Here is a 17,349-nt window from a genome sequence, read left to right as displayed (position 1 = left end):
CAGGGAGAACATGTAAACTCCACACAGAAAGGTGGGACTCAAACCTGGGACCTTTTAGCTGTGAAGCACAAGTGCTTCCCCCTCACTCACCAGGCCTGGCTCTTCCCATGTTGACAGTGGTACCATGGGCCCCTCTTCTCGGGACATCCCACGTGAGATAAACAGAGCCTTTAGTTTGGGCCAAACATAGCGACCCGAGAGCCCTGTGGGGTCGATGCTCTTATCGAATCAAACCTCCAAACTGCATTAGCACAAGACGGAAAGGGCTGGAGCCAGCAATCGTTGCTAATTCCGCACACGACAAATCGATGTCCTCTTCCAGTGGGTCAGGAGTGTGCCGGGCCAAATGCCCAGCAGGACGGGCCACGCCACGCCGGCCGGGGCATGGCAGGTTTGGAAAGTGGGCTGATCACTATGTCACTGTTGATTTTGTCCACAGATATGTTTCCATAACTTTAGTAAAGAGAGTGTTTTTGCTAGCTAAATGATGCACAGTGAGACATTTCCAGAGGTTAGATGAAGGTCTGGCCACACTTTGGTCTTGATGGAGAGAGTAAAATGGAATATTTTAGTCATGTCAGTGTACAATTACTTCAGAATAATATATAGTGTCCTTTTGCAATGTGTTGGGAAGTTTAGCCAAAGCTTCTACAAATCCAAGCCTGTAACATGTTCTGTTTTCTGTTGTTTTTCTTGCCTGTGGTGTTGAAAGTGGCGTCCCAGAGTCTCAGATGTAAACAGCGGATCTCCTCTGTTCCCTGCACATCCTTCACACGCCACGGCTCTAAAAATACCGTGTCCCTCGTCAGGAAAACCCAAATAGAACAGCGCTCTTCCATTGTTTGTGAACATTGTGAACATGGCACGGGCTGCACTTGTCCTCCTCGCCTCCAGGGGCAGCGCTCTTGAAAGCTGTGCGCAGAGCGTCGAGGCGGCAGGTGGCGATGTTTCGGGTCGGTTTTGGGGTTGAAGAGGCATCTGTTCTTCAAAGCTGACAAAAATAACAAAATAACACAAGGCTGCATGACCGGGTGGCAATGTAGAGCTCGTGCTTCACAGCTTGAAGGTCCTGGGTTCGATTCCCACCTGGACGGGGTCTTTCTGTGTGGAGTTTGCATGTTCTCCCCGTGTCTACGCAGGTTTCGTCCGGGTACTCTGGTTTCCCCCTACAACTAAAACATGTACAATAGGCCAGGATGAATGAGAGTGTGTTTGTGAGTGTGCATGGGGGACGACGGATGGAAATTGGCCCAAGGCTACAATCTGTGGTGGCTTGTTTACATGCATGAGACCCATGTATGTTCATTAACATGCACTGTCCCGACCATCCATCCATCCATTTTCTTCCGCTTTATCCAGGGCCGGGTCGCGGGGGCAGCAGTCTCAGCAGAGATGCCCAAACTTCCCGATCCACACACACCTCCTCCAGCTGTTCTGGGGGGACCCCGAGGCGACACCAGGCCAGCTCGGAGACATAGTCCCACCACCGTGTCCTGGGTCTTCCACGAGGCCTCTTCCCACTAGGACATGCCTGGAACACCTCCCGCGGGAGGCGACCAGGAGGCATCCGGAACAGATGCCCGAGCCACCTCAGCTGGCTCCTTTCGACGTGAAGGAGCAGCGACTCTACTCCGAGCTCCTCCCGGGTAACTGAGCTCCTCACCCGATCTCGGAGGGTGCGCCCAGCCACCCTGCGAAGGAAACTCATTTCGGCCGCTTGTATTCGCGATCTTGTCCTTTCGGTCATTACCCAAATCTCATGACCATAGGTGAGGGTGGGAACGTAGATCGATCGATAAATCGAGAGCTTTGCCCCGACTCAGCTCCCTCTTCACCACGACAGACCGATACAGCGACCGCATCACTGCTGACGCCGCACCGATCCGTCTGTCCATCTCACGCTCCATCCGTCTCTCTCTCGTGAACAAGATCCCGAGATACTTGAACTCCTCCACTTGAGGCAAGGACTCCCCACCGACCTGAAGAGGGGAAGCCACCTTTTTCCGGTGGAGAACCACGGCCTCAGATTTGGAGGTGCTGATTCTCCCGACCAAATAAACCAAAACACAATAAAAAACCGTGTGCACCTGCAGGACTCCAACCGCCAATCCTACGACCACCAGACGACCCGCTCTACTCTCTGCGCCACCGTGGTCCTCGTATACCTGACCTGCTTTTGAAAAGAGGAAGCCACTACATTAAAATGTTGGTTAAGTCCAAACTCTTTCGTAATGTGTTTGTATCATCACAGTTCTCCACAGGGCCGACTTTATCTTTCACTTTTCAACAAACTCTGCAGTTCATGAAATTGTTCCAAATGCTTTATAATTAGAGGCGCAGTGTTATTCCCACAAAGGACTGAGTTTACAATATTCTAACAGAGGACAAAACAAATGTTGCTCCAGTACTAGAAAAAAATAATCGGGTAACATGCCTTTAACACCTTGTAAAATAGGCCTGCCCTATGAAAAACATGAAAAAGTAGTTTTAATTAGCTTAAACAATTTCAACACATTGCATTAGGCCAAAACAAGACAGAAATGGACTCACATTAATACCTTATGGCAGTTATAAAGTGTGATTTTGACTGTGATGTCCTGTCCTGCTCTCTGCCTTCTTCACCACAGCGATGTCTCTCCCGCCTGTGCATCAAACCCAAACGAAAAAGAACATTTCCTACACTTTATCTTTATCGTTTTCACCTGCTAAACAGAAAACACCCAATTTAAAAAGTAAAACTAGCCATGACTTTGCAGTGAGCGGCTCTCCTCAGTGTTTAGACAGGTAACTTTACTTTATTCAACAAAGCCGTTGTAAACACATCTCCATTAACGTCGACGATCTGTTCTAAAGTCATTTTCCTGTGGCCCACATTAGCTTGTTGTGCAAAGCGAGGCCATAATCCTTCACGTTAAGTGTTTGGAGAGGCGCGGCGGCGGCACTATAAAAGATTAAGAAAGCCATTGTACGGTTTAAGATGAAGTAACGGCGGCGTAAACAGTGGCGGGATATGAATCAATAGTCTATTAGCCGGCGGCGCGCGGCGCTGCACAGAGAACACAGGGACACTTTGATTCATTATTTTAGCTGCATTTCAAACAGAGGTTTACTGTCATTCTTTTAAATGTAGACTTTCTTCAGGGTGAAAAGTTTGTACTCAGCAATAACACGGTGGAAGTCCAAAACGGTGTTGTTTGGGTCAAAATAAACAAGCTTTTTTATGTAACAAAATGAACTGCTGTCAAAAGGATTGTTACTAGAGAAGACACGAGAATAAAGCCGGCACTCTTTGGATCAAACTGGATACAACGGGAACCATATGTTTACATACACTTCATAAAAAGACACATTTGCATTTTTTCACACTGTCTGACATGAAACCAGAATTAACGTAGTAATTTTCTTATTATTTTTAGGTCAATTAGAATTAAAAAAATATTTCTATCTGTCAAAGGCCAGAGGAATGAGAGATGGGGATTTTCCTAGAAACATTTATATTACTTTTTAGACTGTAATTTTTGGAGACATATTGTGTGCAGTGGGAGGGACTGGTGCTCTTCACAAAGATGACATCATGAAGAAAGAACTCTATGTGGAAATGTTGGAGCAACATCTCAAGACATCAGCCAGGAAGTTAAAGCTTGGGCATAGATGGGTCCAAATGGACAATGACCCAAAGCAAACGGTCAATACTGGTTACAAAGTGGCTTAAGGAAAACACTGTCGATGTTTTGAAGTGGTCATCACAAAGTCCTGAAAAGGCATAGGCATGCAAGGTGGCTACAAATGTGTCTCAGTTACACCAGTTCTGTTTGGACGAATGGGCCAAAACTCATCCAACTATTGTGAGAAGCTTGTGGAAGAAAATCCAAAACGTTTGACCCAAAATATACAGTTTAAAGGCAATGCTACCAAATGTATGTAAACTTTTACTTTTGTAAAAAAGCAATACAGAATTGTGTGGAAAATTATATCTCTCATTCTTCTGGAATTTGGCACATAGAAATCATTGTTAAAATTCTAATTGACCTAAAAAAAAAAAAAGTTCATTCTGGTTTCATGTCAGACAGTGAGAAAAAAGTATGAGCAGAGGTTTGGGGATGAATGCCTGGAGCTCTGGTCTTCGTTGGATCATCCACAGTCTTTTCTGCTTTTCAAACGCTGAAATCCCAAACACTGCGCTCCTCTCTGCAGACAGCGACACGAGGCTGGTGCAAATCCTCCTGGTCCTGCCGCCGCCGCCGCTGCTGCTGCTGCTGCGGGTGTATTTGTTGGAGGGATTAAGCTTTGCGTGGGCGTTTGGCGTCTCATTGGTTTTGCTGTGGAGCTGAGGTTGTGAAGTGTTTACATAATGCACATTACACTGGTTCTGACGGATGCTCTGCAGGTCTGACACTCACACACACTTACGACTCACTATGGAGCTGCAGCTGCTTTGGTTATAAAGGTGAAAACATGGGTTTTCCAGGCACTGGTCAATGTTGACATTTGTGTCTAATTATGTCCCTTAAATTTTGTTTTTTATGTTAAAGTAAAAACAGACCAAACTCTCCCTTTACACTTTATGACGCTGTCTTTATCTATTCACAAATACTGACATATGGTATCCATGATGCACGGAATCCCCCCAACAACACACTATAATCCAAATATGGTCAAACAGGCTCATACAGACTTTAAAAAAAACTTTAGACGTTCTCTTCCACTCTTGCACATGACCTCTTGAGCGCCTAAAGGCCCCAAACCTTCCAGTCTTGGATTTAACAACATTATGAAAGTTAAATTACATATTGACTTTATCATGAAGCGAAACATCCTCCTGCTTAATGCCACTTTATGGATCATCAAACTGCTTTACACCTCAAGTTAGATGGAGAATAATGTCTCACCTTATTTGACCAATTATTGACTATGCGGACATTGTTTATTGTTCATTTTAATACTTATGATATACACCTCAAACCTCTTAATGTTTTGTTCCCTTTGCAGATTCATTTTAAGTTGCCCGTACAGAACTCATGACTGTAATTTATACATTCAGCTTAACTGGCTGCAACCTGAGAAACAAGTGGTTTCAATTTATTTTCAAGTGTATTTGTTTTAATTTACCACCATACGTGAAATGTTTTCTTGTCTCTTATACTTCATTCTACCCTCTTAGATACTCTCAATATCATATATTTACTGTTCCAACTGTGCATAAAGAGCTGGCCTGGAGGTCCTTCTCGTTTAGGGCCCCCTTTGACTGGAATCATCTGCCTGTATCACTGAGGTCTTTTTCAACCTTTGGTCCCTTCAAAATGTCTCGGTTTGTTTATCTAAAAAGTGAATGCCACTGTGAGCTGGAGAGGTATCTGAGCAAAGCCTGTACAGGAGCGGATTGGAAGGGCCTTCAGAAAGTGGTGAGGACAGCGGAGAAAATAATTGGGACTCCTCTTCCCTCCATCAAGGACATTGGAGGCAAATGTTGCTTGACCAGGGCACAGGGCATCATTAAGGACAGTACGCACCCTCTGCACGGACTCTTCTCACAGCTGCCCTCAGGCAGGAGGGATTGAGTGTGAAGAGCAGCACTCCAAGGTTATAATATAGCTTCGTTCCACAGGCCATAATATTGTTGAACTCTTAAAAGCTGAAGCTATGGTTCCCAGCTGCTTTTTGTCTCGTTTATCTGTGTATGATGGAGATTCTCAATTAATTCATGTATTTATGCTTGCACTGTTTTTTTGCACCTCACATGCAGGGTCATTTGCTCCGAAATGTTGTTCTAAGTGCACAGTGTACCTTGAATAACAATAAAGTTATCTATGAACCCAAAAAACAAGGAGAAATTTATCTTATCTTTTTTTCCCTGCCCAGTTTGCTTAATTTTTCTCTAAAATATTTCACTAATTTAACGTCCACAAGTCTGAAGAAATGAATTAAAGCACTCATAAATATAGCATCATTAAAAAACACTGCGTTTGACTTGTTGCTGTCTGTGAGGAGACACTTTGCAGACTTTAACCTCACCTGCTTTGGGCCGTTGCAGGCGGAGCTGACGGAGCTGACGGAGCTGACGGAGCGTGGACCATGGGCTGCGGGCTGAGGAAGCTGAAGACGGTGTCAGAGGAGCACAGTCCCGGGAAGATCTACTCCACCCTGAAGAGGCCTCAGGTGGAGACGCGAGCGGGACCGGCCTACACCTATCGCTTCCTGGACTTCCTCATTGGCAAAGACGGTAACTGAACCCAGTGTCATCTCAAATCTCCCCCTTAGCCCTCGTGAACTTGCAAAACGGCAGTTCAGATGAAGGGGTGTCCCAATGCGAGGCGTAGCGCTGAGGAGAAGGGTTTTTCAGAGGTGTAGGGTTTGGGGTAGAATGTTTATATTTGACTTACGCATTAGTTAAAAAGATTTGCTCAGAGGGATTTTGGATTTGGTCACAACAATGTGGGAAAAATGCATTTTACTTGTGATTTTAAGATGTGAAACATTAAATATTCTTTGGAATAGTATGAATTCCTATTGTTTGGGGGGCCCTGTGGGATTTTTGGATCGATGAAGGGGCCGTGGTGCTGCACTCGACTCTTGGCTCCAGCGCCTGTTGTAATTTTGAAGCTTCAACTTTTCAGCTGCATGTTTCAAAATGTGTGGGTTCTGTGGCAATCATTACTTATTTTCACAACATGGAATATTTTTTCTTTCAAAATCCTCAACTCCCCTTATAAAGTAATAATCACATGCAGCAAAGCACTAGATTCTTCCAGCAGACCGGCTCCACCGCATGGCATCCGTCCAGTTCACCTTCTTTTTATCGCTCGCGCCATTTTTGCCCCAAGTAGTTTCTTTCAAAAATATACGTGTAGTTTTTAGCCCCAAAACAAGGCCTAACCAAGGTGAGACTTACAAAATCCTTCAGCACTGAATGCAGGATGGTTCCAAGCAAAGATGGGAGACTGTAAATCAATCCAAAATCTAAACTATTTGCAGAACGACAATTAGGGAGAGGGGGGTCTGAGGTTCCTCCCCAGAAAAAATTTAAGTGCAAGGGTCATATTTTATATATATTTTGGTGCATTTTAACAGACGAGCCCGCTGTATTATAAATAAAATTATGAATCTAAAAACAAACTCAGCATGTAAAATGTAGTACAGTATTAGTACTTTGCAGGTACATAATGTAATAAGACATACAGTAGACCTTTAGGGCTAGGGCTTAAGGTTGGGGTTATAGAGCACTTTACACTGTACTAAATTTGGCAAGTACAATGTTTCAAGAGTAGTGTAAAATAAAGTTACCAAAACCTTCAACAAATCAAACAAACTTGTAAAAGGTGCCGCAAATCCTTAATGGTTTGGATTGTTTAAAGAAAGGCTCCAGAATAGACTCATCTCTGATTCTGCTGCACTTAAAGTTAAATAAGCCTCATTACACTGGGGCAAGGCTGGATTATAACGGGGCATTATAATTCCCCATTATGTGGTCGGGCTAAAACCCTGAGAAAGATACATTCACAGTGAATGCAGGAAGCTACTCTCTACACCCAAGACAAGAGGTGAAAAGAGAACAAATCGAAGCTTTATATTGAGGGGCTGGTCTGCTCTTCACGGTCTGCTCTTCACGGTCTGCGCTTCACGGTCTGCTCTTCACGGTCTGCTCCTCACGGTCTGCTCCTCACGGTCTGCTCTTCACGGTCTGCTCCTCACGGTCTGCTCCTCACGGTCTGCGCTTCACGGTCTGCTCCTCACGGTCTGCTCTTCACGGCCTGCTCTTCACGGTCTGCTCCTCACGGTCTGCTCCTCACGGTCTGCGCTTCACGGTCTGCTCTTCATGGTCTGCTCTTCACGGTCTGCTCTTCATGGTCTGCTCTGCTCCTCACGGTCTGCTCTTCACGGTCTGCTCTTCATGGTCTGCGCTTCACGGTCTGCTCCTCACGGTCTGCTCCTCACGGTCTGCTCTTCATGGTCTGCTCCTCACGGTCTGCTCTTCATGGTCTGCTCCTCACGGTCTGCTCTTCACGGTCTGCTCTTCACGGTCTGCTCTTCACGGTCTGCTCTTCATGGTCTGCTCTTCATGGTCTGCTCTTCATGGTCTGCTCCTCACGGTCTGCTCTTCACGGTCTGCTCTTCATGGTCTGCTCCTCACGGTCTGCTCTTCACGGTCTGCTCCTCACGGTCTGCTCTTCACGGTCTGCTCTTCACGGTCTGCTCCTCACGGTCTGCTCCTCACGGTCTGCTCATCATGGTCTGCTCATCATGGTCTGCTCTTCATGGTCTGCTCTTCATGGTCTGCTCCTCACGGTCTGCTCTTCACGGTCTGCTCCTCACGGTCTGCTCTTCATGGTCTGCTCTTCACGGTCTGCTCTTCACGGTCTGCTCTTCATGGTCTGCTCATCATGGTCTGCTCTTCATGGTCTGCTCTTCATGGTCTGCTCCTCACGGTCTGCTCTTCACGGTCTGCTTTGCTCTTCACGGTCTGCGCTTCATGGCCTGCTCTTCATGGCCTGCTCTTCATGGTTTGCTATTCATGGTCTGCTCTTCACGGTCTGCTCCTCACGATCTGCTCTTCATGGTCTGCTCTTCACGGTCTGCTCTTCATGGCCTGCTCTTCTCTTCTCTTCTCTTCTCTTCTCTTCTCTTCTCTTCTCTTCTCTTCTCTTCTCTTCTCTTCTCTCCTCTCCTCTCCTCTCCTCTCCTCTCCTCTCCTCTCCTCTCCTCTCCTCTCCTCTCCTCTCCTCTCCTCTCCTCTCCTCTCCTCTCCTCTTCTCTTATGGTGAGCTCTCTTGATTGCTTTGAAGGCTTCCTGTTGCTGAGAGACTATTGGAATGGTCACTGATGAGAGTGTCGTCGTGTCCAGTCCTCCTCCCTCACAATCGTTCACTCTCAGTGGAAGAACCTCTCACTTTCTCCTGACGCCGCGGCGTTAATTGGGGCTTGTCCGCTCTCAGCCGCTGATTTCTCTGACATTAAGTCACTCCGACTCTCACGCTGACATATGGTAATTACATACAATGTTCCCACTGTCCTTTTGTTCTGGCACTCCATCACTTCAGCCTCCAGCTTAACCCGGGACCACACGGAGAACGTCTGTGATGTTACTCCTGTGTCAGTGATTTACCAAGGAAAAACTGATCCAATGCCAATCGGCCTGTCTGTGATTAGGACAGAGGGGAGGATCCGACACGTGATGAGGCTTTTTTTGTTTCCTGTGCACATTTTTATTTACTTTTGATGAAGAATGGAGGCATTAGAGAGTTAGGCATAATCTTACTCTGTTACTTTGACGAACAGCGTCTCATTACATTCGTTTTTGTTGAGATTTATGACAATTATTTGAATTAGGAATAATCAGAGATTGCAGAATAAATTGAGCTAAACTGAACATCATTTCAGAACACGAGTTTTAAAACTGGTGCGTAAAGGTCTCAAAGGACGAGTTACTCAGAGCATCCTATGCTCGTCCATATTAAGCCTCAGATTTCAATATTAGAAATAACAAAGCTCAATGTCTGCATTTCCTCATTTTCTCTCTCCTCTCTCTCCTCTCCCTCCTCTCTCTCCGCTCTCTCCTCTCTCTCCTCTCTCTCCTCTCCCTCCTCTCTCTCCTCTCTCTCCTCTCTCTCTCCCTTGTCTTTCTCCTCTCTCTCCTCTCTCTCCTCTCTCTCCTCTCTCTCCTCTCTCTCTCCCTTCTCTCTCTCCTCTCTCTCTCCTCTCCCTCCTCTCTCTCCTCTCTCTCCTGTCTCTCCTCTCTCCGCTCTCTCCTCTCTCTCCTCTCTCTCCGCTCTCTCCACTCTCTCTCCCTTCTCTTTCTCCTCTCTCTCCGCTCTCTCCTCTCTCTCCTCTCTCTCTCCCTTCTCTCTCTCCTCTCTCTCTCTCCTCTCTCTCCGCTCTCTCCTCTCTCTCCTCTCTCTCTCCCTTCTCTCTCTCCTCTCTCTCTCCTCTCCCTCCTCTCTCTCCTCTCTCTCCTCTCTCTCTCCCTTCTCTTTCTCCTCTCCCTCCTCTCTCTCCCCTCTCTCTCTCTCTCCTCTCTCCTCTCTCTCTCCCTTCTCTCTCTCCTCTCTCTCTCCTCTCCCTCCTCTCTCTCCTCTCTCTCCTCTCCCTCCTCTCTCCTCTCTCCCTCCCTTCTCTCTCTCCACTCTCTCCGCTCTCTCCCCTCTCCCTCCTCTCTCTCCTCTCTCTGCTCTCTCTCCTCCCTCCACTCTCTCTCCTCTCCCTCTCTCTCTCCGCTCTCTCCTCTCCCTCCTCTCTCTCCTCTCTCTCTCCCTTCTCTCTCCGCTCTCTCCCCTCTCCCTCCTCTCTCTCCTCTCTCTGCTCTCTCTCCACTCTTTCTCCTCTCCCTTTTCTCTCTCTGCTCTCTCCGCTCTCTCTCCTGTCCCTTCTCTCTCTCCTCTCTCTGCTCTCTCTCCTCTCCCTCCTCTCCCTCCTCTCTCTCCTCTCCCTCCTCTCCCTCCTCTCTCTCCTCTCTCTCCTCTCTCCTCTACTCCTCTCCCTCCTCTCTCTCATCTCTCTCCTCTACTCCTCTCCCTCCTCTCTCTCCTCTCCCTCCTCTCCCTCCTCTCTCTCCTCTCCCTCCTCTCTCTCCTCTCTCTCATCTCTCTCCTCTACTCCTCTCCCTCCTCTCTCTCCTCTCCCTCCTCTCCCTCCTCTCTCTCCTCTCCCTCCTCTCCCTCCTATCTCTCCTCTCCCTCCTCTCTCTCCTCTCCCTCCCCTCCCTCCTCTCCCTCCTGTCTCTCCTCTCTCTCATCTCTCTCCTCTACTCCTCTCCCCCCTCTCTCTGCTCTCTCTGCTCTCTCCTCTCCCTCTCTCTCTCCTCTCTCTCTCCTCTCCCTTCTCTCTCTCCTCTCTCTCTCCTCTCCCTTCTCTCTCTCCTCTCTCTCCTCTCCCTTCTCTCTCTCCTCTCTCTCCTCTCTCTCCTCTCTCTCTCCTCTCCCTTCTCTCTCTCTGCTCTCTCCCTCTCTCTCTCCTCTCTCTCTCCTCTCCCTTCTCTCTCTCTCCTCTCCCTCTCTCTCTCCTCTCTCTCTCCTCTCCCTTCTCTCTCTCCTCTCTCTCCTCTCCCTCCTCTCTCTCCTCTCTCTCCTCTCTCTCCTCTCCCTCCGCTCTCTGCTCTCTCTCCTCTCCCTCCCCTAAAACTGGAGAATGCGTGGGGTAAAGGTGGTGGTTCAGATGTTAGGACTTTCCTGCTCACATTTGAATGTATAAACCTGGTGTTTTGTGTAAATGTGTCATCAGATATTTGTCCATAAAGTGTGTTTTAAGTGAAAAGTATGTTTTTAAAATAATGAGATCAAATAGAATTATTATTCACACTTAGATTGTTTTTCCCATTGGTCTCACCTTCCATGTGTTTATTAAGCGTGGCTATAATTGTCGAGGGTGTTTCTGCCTCAGGGCCATAGTTGATAGTGTCTCCTCCACAGAGCACCGAAGGGACAGGACACAAATCGATCTTACTCCGACACATTTGGGGAAACGGGTCGCGGTTGGAGCTGCAGCGTCGCGTTTTCACTCATTTCTCTTGTGCGTTTGACATAACCAGAGCTGCCCCCGCTGAGCGCCCCGCCAGAGCTACACCGCTGTTTACAGGCCGTGGAAATAAATGGAGACGCCAGCTTTGAAAACTAAAGACCATGACCAAAGTCCTGGTGTGCTGTTAGATTCGACCAGATATTGAAGTCGAGACAGGTGGAAACGTAGTTTTGATGACATTCCAAACAACCAATAGTGTTTATGCGTGTGATGTCATTGCATAGTAACAGCAGCACATTGAGTGAAAAGTCCATTTACCATAGAAAGCACAGAAACGGTTAGTTATCTGAGCCTGTTCCTCCACATGCATACGTCTGTTTCTTGGACCTGTTTGAATTGAGCGTTCTACTCCCATACAAATGAATAGAGAAGCCATTCTCTATGTAAAAGTATGTTGAGGTATGGCTTGTCCATTTCATGGCATTTATACATTTATGCATTTAGGACACACAGACCACTTTTATTCAGTCGATGGGGAGACAACAGCTGAAAACATCTGGATTGTTTGTACTAAATATGGTTGGCAAAGCTAAGGCTGTTTTCACATATGTTGGAGCACCTTGTGGGTGGAGTTAGTTGATCAGCTGTTCAACAAACGTATTCCCATGACAATGAGCATGGACCTGTCAACAGCTAAAACACGCACGTGCGCACTCCCCCGATGTTTGCAGACTTATGTGGAGCTGGCATGTTCTCCCTGTGTCTGTGTAGGTTTGCTCCGGTTTTCCCTACCACTAAAACATGAACAATAGTTGAATCCTCCAGCCAGGTGTTTCTGACCACCAGCTTGACTCCACATCTGGAGATGGGTCCCTGGGCGCAGCACTGCCCACTGCCCCTTTACGGGTCAACCAGTAGTTTTGAGGGATGGGTCAAATGCAGAGGACACAGTTAATGCATAATGACATATAAGAGAGAGAATATTATCAATGGCCCCGCTGTAGTGTTAAAGAGCGCAGGGCAATCTTCACGCCACATGTGATCATGTGTGCCCCCACACATCCCACACCCACTGCCACCACAGTAGTGGAACATTTTTCAGTCTGGCACAGTCGGCTTAGTTTAGTTTAGGTTATTAGTTTATTTCAACAGGGACAATGTCCTAAACACATTGATTAAAGATGCACCAGATTTAGCTTGAGCTAGTTTCCATCTGCAGTCCCTGAGCAATACAATCTGATACCAAATGTGCACTATAAAATGTATTTAACCACTCAAATTCAACTATTGATTCATTCATTGATCTATTCGCCATTACAGCCTTTAGTCCACATACACATACAGTCATGCTAAAATGACTACTATAAAGCATCAACATAAAACATTGGGAAGGACCATTGCTGTACATGACATTGGGAGTCTGTCCAGCCACTTACTGCGTCTGAAGCTCCAGATTTCACAGAGCGTAAAAGTCTAGTCTGCACTCTGCGTTCAGAAACGCGAGATTGGCCCTGTAGAGTGTCGGGGCAGAATCCATGGGACTTGTTACAGCCATTTATGACTTTATGTTGGTATGTGTTATGCTGCACCGTCATGGCATTGGTTTGGGTGTGGTGGGTGGAGCCCTGGGTGGAGCCTGGTACCTCAAGGCCAGATGGGCGAGGTTGTTGGCTGATTGATTGTGGAAGCCGTTCAGGGCAAGAGGCCAAACTGTTGATACAACTGTGATATAACTGTGATACAACATTGAATATTGAACTGTGGAATTTGGAATCAGTATCATCCTTATTAAAACACCCATAACTTCATCCGTAAGTTTGTACATTGAGTTTATTTATTTTCTATCCTGGACACATGAGTCAAGCTTAATGAGACAGCTATAGTGGCAAGCCGTGGATTTAAACTGCCACTACAGGACACATAGACTTGAAAAGAGTTTCTCTTTATGATTGTGCTAGTTTTAGTTCTGATGCCTTTTCCTGTAATGATTATTGAAGCCTTTTAATAAACACAACCTTTTGCTTTTACTCCAAATGAGTGTATAATGGTATTTGTGATGTTTATTGTAAAGTTTTCGCGTGTCCTTGGTTAGCCTGGGAAAACCCATACCAATCATTTCAAACTTCACAACAGTCTGGGGAGCATGGCCAAATCTTCGCATGGATTTGGGACCAATCACAGAACGAGGAGGGACGGCAAGACGATGGCGCGCTATTCGACATACGGAAGCTTGTAGTTTGTTAACGGAAAAAAATAAAACCGTTGATTTACAGATCCAACATGACAGCAGCAGACGCGACGCCATCTTCACGCTTCAGACCGTGTAGCCAGGCTAGTCCTTGGTCCTAATAATGATAATAAATACATCATGATCACGGAAAACATTTGGACATTTTCTGGGTGGTGATTTCATCCACAACCTGCTTGTTGCACAATGTGGCTACGCTAGTTCCTCTGAGCTGAAGCTGTGGGCGCTAGTACTTCCTGTTCGTATTCATTTCCATTAAGATTAGCTTAGACCAGTGAGTTCCTGGTAGAAATATTTCCATAGAGGAGACGTTTATGTCTGTAAGGATCAGTGAGTTTGTCTTGAAGCTAAAGGCTAATTTAACCTCTTAACTCCCGCCTGAACCGAGAGGATCTTTTTTCCTCACGTCATCAGATTTTTTTTCCATCATTTTTGTCACTTTTTTGTCATTTTTTGGTCACATTTTATCACATTTTTGTAATTTTTTGGTCATTTTTTTTGTCACATTTTTGTCAATTTCTTGTCACATTTTGTCACATTTTTGTCATATTTTTGTCAAATTTTTATCACATTTTTGTCACATTTTTGACACATTTTTGGTCATTTTTTTGTCACATTTTTGTCATTTTTCGTCAATTTTTTGTCAATTTCTTGTGACATTTTTGTGACATTTTTGCCACATTTCCATCATTGTTTTCGTCGAGAAAATGTGCTCGGTTCAGGTGGGAGTTAAGGGGTTAATGCATTACACAACTTGAAATATAGTTCCTTTATATATATTCTTTTAAAGCAAGCCTTTAGCTTCAAGACAAACTTTCAATCCTTTATGATCACAGGCGTCTCCTCTGAACTCGTTACATCATGATTTGAACCCACAATAAATGATCATCTACGGGGAACTCACCGCCCACAACATAATCTTTAGAAAATATGATTTTTATTCCAGGAAAAGTAAACAGACAGGAAGTCCAGGCGCTCACACCTTCAGGTCAGAGGAACTAGCATAGCCACACCGTGCAACAAGCCAACTGTACCTCTCACTGAGCTGTATCGGTCAATGCTCCACCTGAAATGACGAGATGACATCAGAATGTCGAGAACGCTACCTATAGATTAGATATACGTATAGTTACGTTTAGTATTGTAATATGTTTCCTCGTTTGTAAGGCACATTGAGTTGCCCTGTAAATGCGTGGTATAAATAAACATGCCTTGCCCTACTGACGTTCCTTCCCGCAGGATCCGTGAGGCAGACAGAAGTGGAGCAGACTCATTTGCACAATAACTCAGTGAGGTTGAACCAGGGGGATTTACACATTTTTCATATAAAGTATCGTGTTCCTGAAGGACCAAAGCAGGTTAAAAGTATCCACAATAGAGGGACTTGTGAAAAATAAAGATACAAATGTCTTAAAGGCAGGGGATCTACTATTTTCTAGAACTGTTCCAAATATCACCAAATCCTAGTCATCGGAATATGAGGTAAATGCAATATCAACATTGCAAGAGGCTATAACAGTCCCTGAGGTCTTCCATCTGACTGACATTCACACATTGTTGCAAACATTACCTAAAATAATCACTTTGTGTTGCTTTCAATGCCTTTTATGTGCAGGTTTGTCTTGCAAATTTGACATGATGACTTCTCCGTACATCTCCAACAATGGGCTTCATTTCAGTAAACACAGCCCACCTGTCAATCCTGCCGCACGTCTGATACCTCACATGGCTCAATGCTACGATTGGCTAAAAGCGAATTATGGAAGGCGGGTACTAGCTGGCACTTCACCCAATCAAGTCGAAGTATTGTACTGAATGTCAGACGGAATGGCAGATTGATAACCTAGACCTCTTCGATCTACACATATCAAGGTTAGGCCTGTTCTGCTTTAATCAGCACAACAGTTTCAGCAGGGTTTTCTAATCATCCATTACCCTCTAACAACATTAGCTAACACAATGTACCATGAGAACCTCTGCACACCTGAAGGTATTCCATTCAAAATCTCCTGTTTCCAGCGAGAATAGGCTTTCACAACCATAACAATATCTAGACTTTCTTTCTGATTATTTCATGTTATCCTCACTGATAAAAGCAATGATGAATATGGACGTTTTAAGTGACCCCAAACGGAGCGGTAGTGTACATAAAAATATGCCTTTAGGGTATTAAATATTCACACCTTAGCACATTTTTTGTCAAACAGTCCAAGGTGCGATTGAGAGTTAAAGGGATATTTCAGGATTTTTGACATAGGGCCTCATTTCCAAGTTATCCAGTGTTGCTAATTTCTGGAGATATATTTTTTTTGTAATTCATGCAGTCCTTGTATTTGAAGAGACACTGCATTAAAACAGTGTGACCCGCTCCACAGAGCACCTGAGGCAAATCACTTATAACACCAGACTAACCATATAAATGTCTGTGTCGATAGAATAATTTTTTGGAATATAACTGAACTTGCACCACATGAATGATCGCATTTTGAGGGACTGTTTTCTAGCAGATCACTCCGCCGCTGCGTAGCTTATACAACCACGAAGCTGATGCTGCTCAAATATAAGGTATTTTAAATGCAAAATGGTTAAAATTACTCTATGGACATATGGTTAGTCTGGTGTTATAAGTGATTTGCCTCAGGTGCTCTGTGGAGCGGGTGAGACTGTTTTTAATGCAGGCTAGCTGATATCGTAGAAATGCGCTAGTCTTGCATTAGCCTAGCGCCACGAAACTCTTAAAATATAAGATCAAATTACAAAAAAAACATCAGCAACACTCTGGATAACTGGGAAATGAGGCCCTATGTCAAAAATCCTGAAATATCCCTTTAAATTAAGAAAATAACAAAAGCTGATTGTGTGAAATGATCCAATTAGAATTGTAGACAAAATCCGTAAGATTTGCAAGTTCATGTGGGGAAGCAGAGGACAAATCGGCAAACAATGGCTCGTGATCACTTCAGATGGAGAACAGTGCATGAAGGGGCCGGGGTTCGAGGCATTGACCCTGCAGCGTCGTGAAAAGATGGGCGCTGTGATTTCTGAGCAATCAGCGTCATCCGCCGAACGGGGAACAGCCTGACACAGATGGAGACGTGAAAATTGCCGTGTCTCTGTTAGAAAGATGATTTCTGTGCCGCTGTGAGGAGAGAACGCCATTGTTAGGGTTGTGCTCATGCGTTATGTCCAGAGAAACGTCAAACTGTACGTGCAAGACTCTTCAAATAGAGACTTGGAGGCGCGTTTCACTTCTGTCTTCAGAGGCTTCGTGTTTGCTTTGTTGTTAGAATGTGAGGCCGGCTAAACGCACGTGTCAGAGGGCTGTTTAAACAATGCACAGGTTTCAAGTGATTTCAATTCTAAGTGGACATACAGTATTATGATGCATGCATATGGGGATTAAAAACGTTTTTTAAGTAACTGAGCATTGATATTTTACTTTTTATAATTAAAACATAATGTCCATTTAAAGGAACAGGTCAACGTTTTTACATACTGAGATAAGTTCTCCTGAGCTTCGACAAGTTGATGCGTACCTGTCTGGCCTGTTCCTTTAAGGATTAGACTTTGGCTGCGTCTGAAACCATCAAATTGTAGCCTCTTAGCACTAAGACTAGCAACTAGCTCCTTAACCTTTCATGGGTCGACTGTTA

The 17,349-nt window shown here is 45.3% G+C and overlaps 1 protein-coding gene across 2 annotated transcripts in view; it reads left to right on the top strand.

Annotated features, from left to right (window-relative positions):
* The first annotated feature begins 6,056 nt into the window (after positions 1-6,056).
* Positions 6,057-17,349, top strand: part of rftn1b (raftlin, lipid raft linker 1b) — a 66,702-nt gene continuing 55,409 nt past the window's right edge. For both annotated transcript variants that reach the window (XM_079562237.1, XM_079562236.1), the window contains exon 1: positions 6,057-6,220. In XM_079562237.1, the coding sequence (XP_079418363.1) occupies positions 6,073-6,220 (148 nt within the window). In that variant the 5' untranslated portion in view covers positions 6,057-6,072. The remainder of the gene's footprint in view (positions 6,221-17,349) is intronic.

Source organism: Gobius niger (assembly GCF_951799975.1).
Source record: "Gobius niger genome assembly, chromosome: 8".
NCBI lineage: Eukaryota > Metazoa > Chordata > Actinopteri > Gobiiformes > Gobiidae > Gobius > Gobius niger.
Note: the sequence above shows the minus strand (reverse complement) of the source record. Positions and strands in the feature narration are given on the sequence as shown.